Consider the following 15,216-nt stretch of genomic DNA (forward strand, 5'->3'; position numbering starts at 1 on the left):
TGAAGGTCTAACCATTTGCAGAGCAAAGCAAAGGCTTATCCTTATCCTCAGTTGTTTTAACATCCTGAGTGTCGGTCTGGCTAGGGTTCACACCCATGATCTCCCACGCAGTAGTCTGGTGCTCTACAACTGAGCTAACTGTGTGAAATGTGTGGCATTCCTTCCCACTTGAAAGCAAGCTCTCTACTCAAGGAAAAGATATAGAGGGTCAAAGGAGAGGTGTGCTTGCATAGTTCTGTGAATTATCACCAACAATCCATGAAAGAAAGAGTAAGTACCAGACACCTAGGAGCTTAACTCTGTCTGTGCAGATGATGGAACTGAGTACAGCTGGAACAGGTGATATTTAAATCAGAGGAGGTATCATTTAAAGACCTGCACAAAGAACACAGTGAAAGTCCAAGTTTAGCACAGCCGAGGTCTTCAGACTTGCTGCATCCACAATCAAGCCCAGACTCACCACATCGACAACCAAAATCAGAGCATTTTTTATGAGGTCCAATAATTTGGCCAAACGCAAAATGCAAGGATTAACTTAAGTTCTTTCTCGCTCATTTAGACAGCACAACCCATTATTCAGAACATATGGAAACGATACATGTGGTAATGACAATGAAATTAAATCTTTCATTGATCATTGTATTCTTACTGTACTTATTTCATTCAAACTCCAAACAGACTGGGGGGGGGGGGGGGGGGGCTTTTTGTTCACAGTGACTTTGAACCTAAACAACTTTTTTAATATTTGAGCAAATGCCCTGAAACTTCACGACTTTTTCAAAAATATTTCTTTAAATATTTTTTTCCCGTACTTAATGTCTTTAGCTCATATTAGAGTTCCTGTTCCGGTTTTGGTTACTTTTTGTTCAATTTTGGTGCTTTCCCGAAGTTTTGGGAAAATCAAGAAACCCAAGGCGGCAGATCGAAGATGGCCGCCATTTGGCAATCAAGACCTAATAACCACGTTATATGATGTCATCACTTGGTGATGCGAACCTCAAACGAGACATTTTTGGACATACTATCTTCCCTGTAAGTCTCACTGTCATAGTTTATATACTTGCGAAGTTATGGAGGGGGTACAATCAGCCCCCTCCCCAGGTGCGGATAGCGTGAAAGGTTTGTGATGGACTTTCTAAGGGTTTTTCAGTCTTAAAGATCCAGCTTTGGACCAAAAAATATGACAGAGAGGAACTAGAAATGATAATTTGTCAAATAGAATAGCATTTTGCAGTCAGATCCATCTAACCAAGTAAGGTGGTCCACCTCAAACGTTGGACTTCTCTTACAAAACATTTACTGTTAGACTTGGCTGGCATATAATCCATGGTAAGGTAAGGGTGGCTATATGAAGGGTTAGGGTTATGTGAGTGACTATATGGTACCTTACCATGAATAACTTGCCTTGCCTAGTTCCTGTATGGCTTCCTTCCAGGCCCTCACGATCAATTCATTCCAGTGAGGCAACTGAGGCTAATGGCTGGGGAATCCGAAATGGATTGACTGAGATGAAAGAGAGAGAGAGAGAGGCCTACATGTAGGAACTAGGCAACTGTTAGACCAAATCGATCAATTCAGTTTTGGACCCCAAAGTTCAACATTCAATGTAAAATGTATACAAAAAACATAATTCGAATTCCAGTATCCCACACAAACTAGACTAACTACTATTTTGTATTTTAAACCCAAGTATTAAAAGAATAAGATACATAAACACCCAACCGTGTGGTTGAGGACTGTTCTCGTTAAACATTGCGCCTGACCCAGGCATTGGGAAAAACATCTATCCTGGAGCAGTATGCATATGGTGATTTCATAAAGCGTGGCCGAAACGTACTATGGAAAAATAACATTAATTTTCTGTCTAAAAAATTCGATCAGATCAGACTGTGTTGGCATAATAAAAAGGATGGAAAACAGAAAACGGCATTTGGATATTTTTCTTAAATATTCTCCTTATTGGGTGACCTCGATGGTTAGGTTTATATATACATATACACCCGATTGCAAAAACGTTGACACCTGGAAAGCATGAGACCCAATGGCTTAATGGGTATAAGTGTACTAAATTTATTTGCATAATATTCTATTCTCGTGCGACGGCTGATGACCAAAATTAGTTGCACGTTGTGAATGATGGAAATTGTCCAAGCTTTCCTTTAAGTGTCCAAATTGGCTAACAAGGCCCAATTCGGAGTGATATACAATTCGCGATTCGCCTAAGTTCAAAACAGGCAATGAACTTAAGCCGTATTTGGTAGAAAATTATTTGGAAGAATTAAGTCAGCACTGTATTTTTTATTGCAAAGAACGAGAATGATAAATTATTTATGGCATAGAGGATATTACATGGCCGCGCGGAGATACGAAATTTCTCTTTGCGCGAACGAGTGACATATTTTTCAACACGAGAAGAGAAATTTCGTATCTCCAAGCGGCCATGTAATATTCTATTTATTATGTAAACACCAATGAAATACCAAACCATTTCATTTTCGCTGCGAAAGGCGCGATTTATTATGTAACCATAGTAACGGTGTTATTTTCACATGTGAAAATAACGTGTTATCTTCACGTGTAAAGATATCACGTTTTCGCGCGAAAGCTCACTTGGTATTTCACTGATGTTTATATTATAAAATGAGGTTATTGTTTAAACACTACCCACAATCTGTTGGGTCTCATCGTTCACGGTTTATGCTTTTTATGTGTCAAGGTTTTTGCAATCGAGTGTATATGTATTGTATATCATGCTTCGAGGCTAAGCTATGTGACACCAAAGTTAGACTGGCTACTAGTAGAAACCATTGTGTCCAAACTCGAATGACACGTTTTAAAAACTCTGGCATCGATGGGTTATCAAATTTCTTAGCCGTAAAACTCCGCGCGCGCGCCTTCGGCGGGCGAAGCTCCGCTATGATATGAACATATATGAAAGCAAAAGAACTTAAATCACTTTGTCGCTCGTTCCTTCTGGTAGAATATAGTGTTCAAAGTTTGCATTGAAACACCAGGAAACCCATCTCTATGAATGCTTATGGCTGCAAACAAAACAGCTCTTCAATCAGTCTCTTAGCTGTTATCCAGCTTTGCTGCACTGGTTCGTTCAGTCGGTTTTTTGTTCGTTCGTTCATGCTGGTCTGTCATGCATTTGGATACCGTTGGTTCATTCAGTTTGTTCGTTTGCTTGTTTTTCTGTGTGTGCGTTCGTTTACGTTTCTGCTTTGTTCGGCTGTTACTCCGTTTGCCCGGTTCTTCTTGTGTTCGTAATCATTAACATGTTATACGCAAAGATAGTAACAGTGCCTTTTTATAAGGTAAATTTGATTTCGATTGGATTTAAGATCGATATTTAGCCCCCTTGACATTAAGACTTTGCAGCTTTACAAACTAGCGAAAAGTTGTCCCTACCCTACATCGTTGTGAAGAGGCCCATTCCTTTTTCGGCCCGACGTTACGAAAGTTTTTCTCCCCTACCCTATCGGTTAGTACTTTGCATTAGAAACATTGGATAGAAATCTTCGTTCATCTGGTTATTTATTTTTCCTTTGTATATATGTTAAATGAAAACAAACCAATTCTAATAAAAAAAAACGTAGAGCCTCAGCTCAGTTTGGGTTTCAGGAATGGTTACTGGGTCTGTGTTTGTACCGAAGCTTGTAAAGATCATTTGGTAAAGGAATGTGTATGGGACGAGTTTGCTTGCTCTTGTTGCTTGAGTGCGTAGTATTTGCTGCTTCTCTTTTATAATTCCACTTTGTCTGAAAAAAAAAAATGGCAAGTAACCGTTAGAACACAAGCGCAAAAGTTCAACAGTCACATTTAATTTAATTTTTAAATAAAAAAGGGCGATGATAAAAACGAACAGCGTTTGGACGTCTTCAGTAAGTCAAGAGCCGTTAGAAAATCTCTCCCTTGATTTTGAGTAACTGAGGATATTCGACCTTGACAATCGCGTCATGAAGAGGTCGAAACGTATTTTTGTTTTTATTATCGCCTGCATAGCTCATTTACATCTTAAAATATTGCTCAAAAAAGTTATCGATTAATTTAGTGGTACTAATAATGATGATAAAATTTTAGGCGCCAACGAAGTTGGTTTTCAAGAAGTTTATTATTAAAAAGAAAGCAAACAAAGGCGGTAACTCTGTCACTCTGACAGGTATTAAAACTGGGATTTTTCTTTTATTCTATACAGTTGAACCTCTCTACAACGGCCACCCTGGGGACAGAAGAAAGTGGCCGTTATGGGGAGGTAGGGGGTGTAATATGACACCTTTTTTTCGGGAAGCACAACATGTTTATTGTGCCAAGTTCATTCTTACTGTAGCCCATAATGGCAATCCAATCTTAAATAATATATATATAGATAAAATACACAGTAAAACGTAAATAATGTTTTGAACCAAAATGTTACAAGACGAAACAATCAAGGTTCGCAACATTCGCTATATTATTGTAGACAATTTATGCTTACTGCAGCATATAAATGGAACACAATCAAAATACGTTTATCATTAAAATGGATACAGAAACGTAATGTTCCGAAGACAAATGTCGATTACTGCATCAGTTTATAAAAAAAAAAAAGGTTTTTACAAAAAAGAACTGTACTGGCCGTTGTCGAGAGGTTATTTTGGCAGTTGGGGACGCACTTTAGTGGCCGTTGCCGTTGTAGAGAGGTGGCCGTTGTAGAGAGGTTTAAGCAAGAGCTAATGTATGGACTGTCTGCCGGGACAAAAAAATGTGGCCGTCGTAGAGAGGTGGCCGTTGTGGAGAGGTGGCCGTTAGTGGAGGTTCGACTGTATATATCTTTTTATTGCAAAAAAACAAAAAAACAAAAACAAATTGACCGTTTTCCGTGAAACGATGGAAACCGGTGTGGATCCGCGCCTGCAGACATACCATAAACACGACAACGAAAATACTTAAAACAAACTCTCAGCAGACGAAAAGGTACAACGCGGATAATGTCAGATGTTAAAACAATTAATTGCGCGAGATCTACTGATTTCTTTCCCTATTGTATCAGGAGAAAAGTCTTAGTTCACTTGAAAAATCCTGTTCCACGATGACATGGAACAACAACAACTACAACAACATGACAAAATCAACGCAGGGAATATTCCAACAAATTAAAAGATCAATTCTACTAAAATCAAACATATCCATGATATAGGACATTAAAGCTAAGCATTCGGTATTTTGTTCGGTCAGGATTGTGCAGTGAGCGTTGACGTGGGAGCAGGTGCGAATTTTGTGCTTGAAATCACCATGATCACGTTCGAAAGCATTAAAAAAGAAAACGGAGAAAAATTTTAGTGTAAATGGGCAGCCATTTTAAAGAAGCGGATACTCAAGTTACCGATTTGGTTCAAAGTTTGGGAACCATAGTACATTGACGTGTTAAGACAGAGTTATGAGGGACCCCCCTGAAAAAGGTATTTTGGCCGAAATGTATGCATACAGGAGCCATAATCAGGGATCCATCCCTGATTATGGCTCATGATGCATATAAATAAGCTATAGCTATCTTTACTCGAATAGTCAGACAAAAATATCCATCAGTCAGACAAAAACATCCATCATCTAGCATCCAGTAGCCTATGGCAAAAAAAGGTTTCTTTGTTTTGTAAAAAAGTCGCTTCATCGTAACTGCATGAAGAACTATTTTGGTGATTTTCAGAAAAGCCTAAAATTGGGATAATTCACAAACAAATATCTCTAGAGACCACTGAGCCCAACCGACACGTAACTTTAACAAAAGATGAAAGAGGCATATCAGGGCTTTCAAAAACTGAATAACATTTTTGGGCAAATGACAAGTTTATGACTATGCGGGAAAAGCAGATCTTAGCAAGGGCTATAGAAATCCAAAAAGAAAATAGGGCGAACCACGCATATAAAAAGCAGTAAAATACAAAGCAATGTATGGCGTTTTTTTTTTCAAATTGAAGCTTTAGTATCTCTGAAAAATGCATGGTCACCCCTAATTTTCTTAATGGATACCAAGAGCACTTGCTAAGTTTTCCTTTCTCCGCACAGTCTTAAACCGCACAAACATATTCCTGTATTAGTAGGCACCACAGAGCGTATGCGCTGTAACAATAGTAGGCACCGGCCTTAACTAAAAAAATGCGCTATTTATGACGGGCCACTGGTACAGTGATTTCACAGAATCATTCAACAATTACCAATGGTTTATCAAAGGTTCTAAATAATTCAGATTTTGTAATAAGTGTAAAAGCTATTGAAGCAAACGCTGTTAGCTTTAATGCTTTAATAGGGATGCTCCTAAAACAGTGTACACTATACTTAGGAGATAAAAATAAATAAATTGATAAATAAGTAATAAATAAGTAAATAAATAAATAAATAAATAAATAAATAAATAATAATTGTTTGTAAAGAGAAAATTATTTACATTTCAAATCTTAAAATAGGTATCTACAATTTAAAATTGCTGTTCACAAGATTTATCTACACTACAATTCAATATCATAATAGCTTAATCATGGATGTTATGGTGGGCATTATACCATTAGCGAAAGGAAAAGCATCCATGGTTACAGGTAATTTATTCCAGGCTACTATTGAACTTGGGTAAAACGAATATTTATAGACATTACAACTGGACTGGATGTGACGAAAGGGGAATGCATTAGGGGCTCGAGAAGCCCCTGTTAATGGACATACTTGAGATGGAAGGGAGATACCAACCAAACCTTGTTGAATTTTGTAAACCATGGATAGTTGATATGAAAGCCTGCGTTGTTCCAGAGTGACCCAACCAAGCTGTTTTAACATGGAAGTAATATGACTAAAATTTGAGTAGTCTCTAAAAACAAACCTTGCTGCTCTATGCTGAACTTGTTCAATTTGATGAATATTTCGTTTAGTATACGGGTTCCACACCAAGCAAGCGTACTCTAGTTGAGGACGGACAAGGGTAGTGTATGGCTTAGATTTGACATCCGTGGGACAATCTGACAACATCCTCCTTAGAAGGCCAAGCGTCCTATTAGCCTTACTACAAATATTATTACAATGTTGATTCCAATTTAAATCATGAGATATAGTTACTCCAAGATATTTGGTGAAGGCTGATTTAGCAATAACAATATCATTCATGTGATAATCATAGGAGAATGGGACAGCCTTATTAGTAACCCCTAGGTGGTAACATTTAGTGACATTAAAGTTTAGTTGCCAGGTTTCAGCCCATTCACATAGTCCTGTTGGAGCAGCGCATGGTCACAAGTATTCTTGATCTCTCTATATAAAATGCTGTCATCTGCAAAGAGGCGCATTGTTGACTTGATATGTTCAGTAATATCGTTTATGTATAATAAGAATAAAACAGGACCCAGTACTGAGCCTTGGGGTACACCAGAAGGTACAGGTCGAGGACTGGAGTGAGTGCCATTTACAGACACCACTTGGGAGCGATTGCTTAAAAGTCTTGATCCATGTTGCAGTCTTTCCACATATTCCATAATAATCAAGTTTCAATAGTAAACGCTGGTGAGGTACCGAGTCAAAGGCTTTACTAAAGCCAAGAAGGATTACATCAGTTTGTGAGCGTGAGTTTATGCATCTAGCCCAGTCATTGGTCGCTGTAATAAGTTAACAAGAGAAGCGTTGCCTAAATCCATGCTGCTGATCGATCAGGATATTGTCTGGGGCCAAGCGTTTTGCAATGTGACTCAAAATAATGTGTTCCATAACCTTACAACATCAGGAAGTAAGGCAGACAGGGCGATATTTAGCAGGGTTTGACTTTGAATCCTTTTTACGAATAGCTGTAACCAGGGCTTTAGTCCAGTCAGAGGGGAACTGCGCCAGTGTCATAGGACTGTTGGAATATAATATAGCTCTGAATCCGAAGCGAGACCGCGAGCTAAGCCAGTGGCATCAACTACCCCTAATGAATTTCAAAACGACGAGGAGTAGAAAGGAAAAACGAGACCCGAACAACTGCCCACAAAGACCTCAGAGAGTGTGATTTCAGTCATCATTAACAGTTTTGGATCCTTCCGCGATTTTCTCTATCGAGACAGATGAATGTCACCTAAACTCTTTTGATGTGAATGAGACAAAAGCACTGAAGAACATGAAGTCCTTATAGTTGCGAGGGAAGAGGTTTCGGATGGCTTGCTGAATGCACTGTAAATGTAGACATGTTTATGCAACACAGAGACGACAACCTGTATTTGAGCTGAAGATGGACCAAGCATACAGTAAGCGTAGAAGCATTTGTTTCTACTAGCATTCAGTGAAGCTGTTTTTCCTTTAGGAGGCTGGAGGTATCCGGTGAAGACCAATTTGACGAGCTGCGAACTATCTGGCAGGACATTAGTGAACTGGTTTCTCATAAAATTGAAACTCAAGACGACAAGGAATTGACCGAGCAAATTTGCCGCACACACATATCTGCACACATACGCGATGCAGCAGACAAGTTAGAGCACCTGCCAGGCTCCGTGACTTGTTTCAAAGACTGATTCAAAGATCTCCATAACCTTACATTACGAGTGTAACAAAAGCATAACACAAGAAGAAGAACCTGTTACTTAGGAAGACTACCACCACAGAAAAAAAACATTGACCCACAAAGCTGGGGTACATGATTCATAGGTAAGGGACACGCTGAGTCTAAGTTTTCTGTTGTTACCGTAATCGCCACTTAAGGCTCTCTAGACAACTGGTAAATTTTGACATGAGGTATTAAATAAAAAACTGTAAAAACCCTTATCATACTAAACAATAATTACAGTGGTCCCCTCGCATTTATTTAATTATTAAACTCAGGGAGAAAGGAAAAATATTAGGGAGGAGGTAGAAATAGCGGAAAAATTAGGGAGGAGAAATAAAATAGGGAGGTAGGACAATAAACTGCTTGTTCCTCTCTCCTCTCTTCATGCACTTAAGATGCGGCGACTTTAAAAAAACTAAAGAAACCAACGTTGCAATAGGCCACTAGATGATAAGAATGATTTACTAGTTTTTATTCCCATACCGCCAATCTTTTGCTCTGACTATTCAAAACAGATAACTAATTAATATGCATAAATTTGGGCCCAAATGCCTCTTTTCTCGAGGGTCTCCCACGACTGCGAAAGAACAAAGTATTTCGATCTGTTGTTTTAATACGTTAATGTACAGTGACAGTACTCAACCTCTGTGCCAAGTTTTTCTTTTATTTATTGAGCTTTGTCTTGAAAAAGATACACAGAAGACACTCAGGCAGGGGAGCCACTACAGCAAGAGCCAATTACAGTGGTCCCCTAACATTTAAAGTAATACATAAAACATTTGGATCACATCTGACATCATTAATGAAAAAAGACTAGAAACAACACCACGGCCGCCGCATCCGAACTGCGAGCGCCGTTGCATTTAGGGTAGACAATCCTCCACGATCATATATCGTCTTGATAAAAATTAACGAATGCAATAATTGTAGTATTCCATCAGCATTCTTTTGAAAGATTGAAGGGGAACATCATTTCCGCGTAAGTTATCAGGTTGTACATTCCAAATGTGACAAGAGAGAACGAAAAACGGCACTAATATGTGACCGTTCTGCATTTCTTAATGTTGAAAGAAATGGAGTTACAGAGTAAAGTTTGAGCCAAATCGGTGATTTCAGTATAATCACCTCATGCTTGGTCCTGCCTGGTTTTCTCATGATACGCTCTTTCAAGACTCGTACAGACTTGTTTAACATTTGGAGGACAATTCGATACTTTACAAACGTTCATAATAAAATATCGTAGAGTGCTGAGAGAATACCTTAATTTATAGGCGATTTTATAGCGTGTCTGTTCAACAACATTGGTGCCATAACTTCATATGCATTCACACCAATCATACATTAATGGTATAAAATAGTTCTTCTAACCGTTATGGGTCAAGTTCTTGTTATTACTGTTTTTGTGCTTATCAGTGCTTCCCGGTAAAGTTTGAACTTTGCTGGTTGAAGAGCAATTTTTGATCAACTTACAAAAGCCAAAATCCTCTTCTTTTCCGTCGCACGATGTGTTTGAGAGCAGGCACGCAAAACATTTTGATCCACAACACAAAACTTCACCTAAAATAACTAACTTGATATTCAAACGGCGAGTTTACGTGACCCGCCGCCTACATCCTCACCGTGTCAGTGTGTGCCGCTTTCCTTTTTGATAAGTCACTGTAATATTCATCGACCTGGTACCTGCTGTAAATTCCACGTTCAATGATCTTCTCTTTTTGTACCTGAGAAGAAAAAAAAAAAAGGCTGGAAGACCATCGCAGTTATTATGATCTCTTGCCGCCGCAACCTAAACCGTTGATAGAGAGAATACCTCCCAAGATATCGTTTGCCTCTTTGTCGAACTAACATCAAACAATTTTCCGTTTTTTATCAAGGACCTAAATTTTACAACTCCTTGTGTACCAAAATCGTCAATCGTCCTCCTCTGTCTTCTTTAAGAGAGCACTTAAGGCGTTTTTCTGTAAAAACTATTAGTAGTTTTTATACAAATGTGTTTAAGTATTAACTTTTTTGTAGCTTTTCTTTTCATATTGTATCCTTCCGTTTGACATTGTAATTGTATGAAATTGTAATTGTATCCGTCGTCGTGTTCTTATCTTCTTTTTTGATTTCATCTTGTAAAACAATAACTGAGGAGACTTAATTAATATAAGCTTCATAGTTTCCTTTAGGTCTCCTCGCCATTGTTAAATCTATTTCTATTTTTTTTGTTTTCATTGTATTTGTGATTTGGCAAAATAAATAAACTAATACCTGTTTGAGTTTTGACCTCAACGACAGCTTTACCGGATGAGCTATTAAGTCGACTTAATTTAGTGATTAAACAACAGTGCTATAGTTTCCGTGAGTGAGTATTAAAAAAAAAGTTGTTTAAGGCCTAAACGATAATAGGTCTAAATCGAGTTAGTACCCAATTAAGGCTTGAACTGAATTTCATCAATCTTGAGTTAATCGCCATGGGACACAAGTCAGCTCCATACTTGGGTCAGTTTAATAAAACATAACAATCTTGGCCCTAAAGTGTTATTACATACTTCCAAAAAAATTCAAAAAACATGATGAGAACCTCTTTTTTAACAATGCTTACTGAGCTCATTTTTGAACTTTTCATTGAGTTTCTCCTTTCTGTATATCTGTGTGAAACCAACGGCCCAGCATTAGAGTTTTTTTTAAATTGGTACAATCAATCAATCAATCAATCAATCTTTATTTGTACTCACTCTTGCTCAAAAATAAAATTACAACAAAGCAAATATTAAAAGTAATAATTAGAGTACTGGCTGCCTGGAATAACCATAGGGGCTAGCAGAGTCAGGCAGCCAGTTGACATCAGTATTAAATAGCAATAAAATACAGGTTAGCAAGAAAGCTGAAGTACAAATGCACACATAAAAAGAAAGAGAGGACAGGAAAACGCTAATTTTACGCTATGAGGGAAGTCTAGAACAGTTAAATTTACCTGGATATTAACCCACACCGCCGGCATGTGCCGCTTATGATTGCAGATTTCTCACCACATTGTAAAGGACAATTAACAATACAAAAAAAGTGAAAATAAAGAGAGATGTCGCGAAGGCATCATGACCTCATTTTCAACTTAAAAATGACAGTTGAAATGGAACTAATTTATATTTTGAACGTGTCGAAATATATTAAATCTCACGATATAAGCTTAATTGATTGTTCGGTATGTAATGTTTAAGTGCTCACAAGAATTAATGATTGAGAGTGGAGTGAGAAAACGGCTGTCTGAATACTAAATAAGTCGGTGACTGTGTGCTTAGTTTGGGTTACATTCCGTTCATCTCTCGAATCTGAATACCATCTCGTCATATTCGGTATCCAGGATTTTCTTTTTCCGTGTATTCCTGTCCCACTGACTGAAAAAATACATCGATCACTTAAGTTAATTTATGCGCCAGGCTTAAAACACAAGATTCTTGTCTTTCACATATCCAGCTTTCATTGGCACTCTTTAAAACGGAAAACAAGTTAGTCACTCAGGGATCTTGAAACCGATTTATGCCAACAGCACATGATTTTATGTTAGATCTATGTTGGTCTATTCGTTGATGAAGGTGGTAAGTAGAGTAGCCAGTATAATTCGAACTGCACGGATAACACACGCGATGATGATTCACCGAAGCAGGCGGCTTTGCCTCAATTGGCTTTACACACAGTCGGGCGTCTTAGTGCACGCTCAAGCATTGACACCTGTGAACTAGAATAGGAACTGACAATATCCACTTTCAGAACTACTTTCTTGCAAGCGCCTCTAACGAATCTCTACAGGCGTTAAAATTACTTACCACACGTCGCTGTTCAAGCCAGCCGTCTAAAAATCCGCCAAGAGAATATTTCTGTTCGATATTCCAACTCGGCAATGAATTTTTATTCGGTACTTCTATGCCTTTAGGCCGCATGCCAACTGTCTGCCATTATGACGTCACCTACATTAGAATCAATAAATACAGTATTAATCATAACCAATCTTTTGATTTAAGGATGGTGCCTACTAATACCGAAGTATTTTTGTCTGGTTTATGACTATGCGGGAAAAGCAAATCTTAGCAAGAACTATTGGAATCCAAAATGAAAATTGGGGGTAGCCTCGCATTTTTCAGAGATAAGCAATATCTCTAAAAAGCGCCAAAATTGAAAGCAATGTATGGGATTTTTTTCCTAAATTGCAGCTTAATTATCTTTGAAAAAGCATGGTTACCTCCAAATTTTCTTTACTTTTCTACCAAAAGCATTTGCTAAGTTCTATTTTCTCCATATAGTTTTAAACCGCGCAAAAATATCCCTGTTTATAATCCATCAAATATTTTCGCTCGCGCGCGATTGGTCTAAACGCCTCACGTGACCGAATATACCCCAGCTAAAACTGAATACAAAATATTAACGGCAGACTGATCCCAACGGCGGAGGTGACGAGCTTGAGAGATCGAACAAACAACAAAAGCTAGAATAACTGAAATATATTTGTTTTTTAAAAAAACAAATTTTTTTGCCCGATATTTCGGTTTGCAATACAAACCTTCCTCGGGGGCTGAACGAAAAAGAAAAGTGAGAAACATAAAAGGATCGTTACAAAGAAGGAGAGCATCGCAGATCTATCCTGAATCACCATCAACTACTCAACCCTACTCCTGTCTCGCTACATTTCAACCAACCTGGCCACTCAATCAACGACGTCCAACTAATCCCGCTTGAACTTATACGCAGCAAACGTGACTCAGTTAGAAAGGCTCGTGAAGCTCATTTAATCAACAAAGCTAAAACATTGCACCCTCTTGGTATAAATAGACGTGACAGCCTAGATAGTGAAAGCCGGTTAATAAGAACACCGAGGGGACAAAACTAAAGCGGACATTTTTACGGCAGAAACACGTTGTTTAATTTCTTAATTGTAACTGTAATAAGTTTCAACTAAAGAAACGCTACCCTCATTTATCATAGTCTCGGACTAAAACTACTTTATTGTCAGTTCTTCAAACACGACAACGGAATCTAAGTCCTATCAGCATCAGCCTTCGAACGGTGGCTGATGCTGATAGCGGCAAGCAAGGAGGTCAAAGAAGAAGGGGTATAAAATGGGAAAATTCGAGACTAGCCGAGACGAAGAGACCCTCGTTTAATTCCGAAGCCGAGACGCTTGCAATCAAAAATCCGAGAGCGAGACGCCATGAAATCAGCCTTGCTCTATTTTAGGCAAAATTCGTCAATTTACGAGCATTAGAGAGTTTGTCTTAGTTTTAGTGCGGGTTGACCACTCGCATACTTAATAGTACTTGCTTAAAAGGAGAAAAAATTCTCCCTTTTCATAGCCCGAGACGAGGTGGACGTCCTCAATGAGAGCCTGGAAACGTTCGAATCATTTGGATGGCAAAGCTACCAATACACTATACAGTCAAACCTGTATATAACGGTCACCCTTGGGATATGGCCAAGTGACCGTTATATACAGGGTGACCGCTGTACACAGGTTTCCTTTAAACTCCCCCGGAAGTCAATAAATAGCATTTTTATGTGCAAATAATCACTCAAGTTACATTTTATTAGCAATTACGAGTAACAGCAACGGAATAATCACGATAAAAAAGGCCTATAAAATGTCTGTGGCGTACTTTTAGCGAGGTGCAGTAAGAGTCTACTGGAAACCAATGAAAATCACTCAATTTACATTCATTGACAACAATTTTAAACAGGAACGCAATAAATAAGACAAAAATGCCCATGAAATGTCCGTGGTGTACTTTAAGGGAGATGCAGTATACTTTCATTTAAGTTTCCTTGTAGGAAAAGCTTTTAACATTCAAGAAGAAAAAAAATCAGTTATTGTTTTCTGATGTTTCGGAGCTCGAAGCTTGATTTCATTAGCATGTCATTGACTTTACTCAGTGTGAAAGAAAGTTCTTCATGTCCGTAGTACTGAGCAAAGTCTTTCAACTGCTCTGCAAGTCCGACTGCCTGTGCTACTGTCTTGACATCTGGTTCCTTGAGTTCCGGGTCGTAATATTCATCATGGTCAACTTCTGCTGCATCGCTGCCTCTCTTTTGCTTCTGTCGGGGACTAGCTTCAATTTCATCATCTTCGTCATTAAAGAGATCGTTCCGGACCTCCTCCCTCCAGTTGGGTTTTGTGTCATCGATATATCCCTGGCATACATCAATCTGGTCTTCTGACGAAATGAATGTCAGGGCATCACACGTGGTGTCGATCTCGTGTACCAACTGTTGCAGGGAAGGCAATTCATCCTCGCCTTCAAATGGATCATCGTCGTCGTCTATTTCCTCGGGGTAAAGCTTCGTTTTCTTAAAGCACTTGACAATCAGGTCCGAGGACACTTCATCCCACGCCTGCTTCCCCCACTCAATTGCCATGGAGACATTAACTGATTTGACGATTTCACTAGCATTCTTTTTTCCATCTACTCTGGAGCACACATAGCGGAGAAGTTTTTGCTTGTATTTAACTTTCCAGTTAGCAATAATACCAGCAACAAGAGGCTGCGTCATTGAAGTTGTGTTCTTAGGGAGAAACTTGATGGCAATGTTAGAAAAAGTGTCAGCCAGGTTATGAGGGTGGCAGGGAGCATTATCCATCAGAAGCAGGATCTTTCGCCTTTTTCTCTTTAATTTTGCGTTTAGTTTCTCCAGCACTTCTTTCATAACTT

At 38.6% G+C, this 15,216-nt stretch overlaps 1 protein-coding gene across 1 annotated transcript; it reads right to left on the minus strand.

Moving 5' to 3' along the window:
- Nucleotides 1-270: 270 nt before the first annotated feature.
- LOC146471135 (uncharacterized) lies at nt 271-12,496 on the minus strand. Its single transcript, XM_085121188.1, has 4 exons — nt 12,346-12,496; nt 10,156-10,257; nt 3,012-3,761; nt 271-2,894 (listed from the first exon to the last, which is right to left on the minus strand). Exons 1-3 carry the CDS (start codon nt 12,457-12,459, stop codon nt 3,621-3,623), a joined length of 357 nt encoding a protein of 118 aa, XP_084977314.1. The 5' UTR covers nt 12,460-12,496; the 3' UTR covers nt 271-2,894; nt 3,012-3,620.
- Between the last annotated feature and the right edge of the window lie 2,720 nt (nt 12,497-15,216).

The sequence above is a fragment of the Pavona decussata genome, unplaced genomic scaffold, assembly GCF_977016875.1.
Source record: "Pavona decussata unplaced genomic scaffold, jaPavDecu1.1 SCAFFOLD_106, whole genome shotgun sequence".
Lineage (NCBI taxonomy): Eukaryota > Metazoa > Cnidaria > Anthozoa > Scleractinia > Agariciidae > Pavona > Pavona decussata.

Bases quoted from the DNA above. Each gene is read 5' to 3' on its own strand.
- LOC146471135 (XM_085121188.1), bottom strand. From the start codon at position 12,459: ATGCGGCCTAAAGGCATAGAAGTACCGAATAAAAATTCATTGCCGAGT. The intron at 10,258-12,345 runs GTAAGTAATTTT...TTTTCTTCTCAG, and splicing joins GGCTTGAACAGCGACGTGTG to GTACAAAAAGAGAAGATCAT. The intron at 3,762-10,155 runs GTGAGGATGTAG...TTTTTTTTTCAG, and splicing joins AAGCGGCACACACTGACACG to ACAAAGTGGAATTATAAAAG.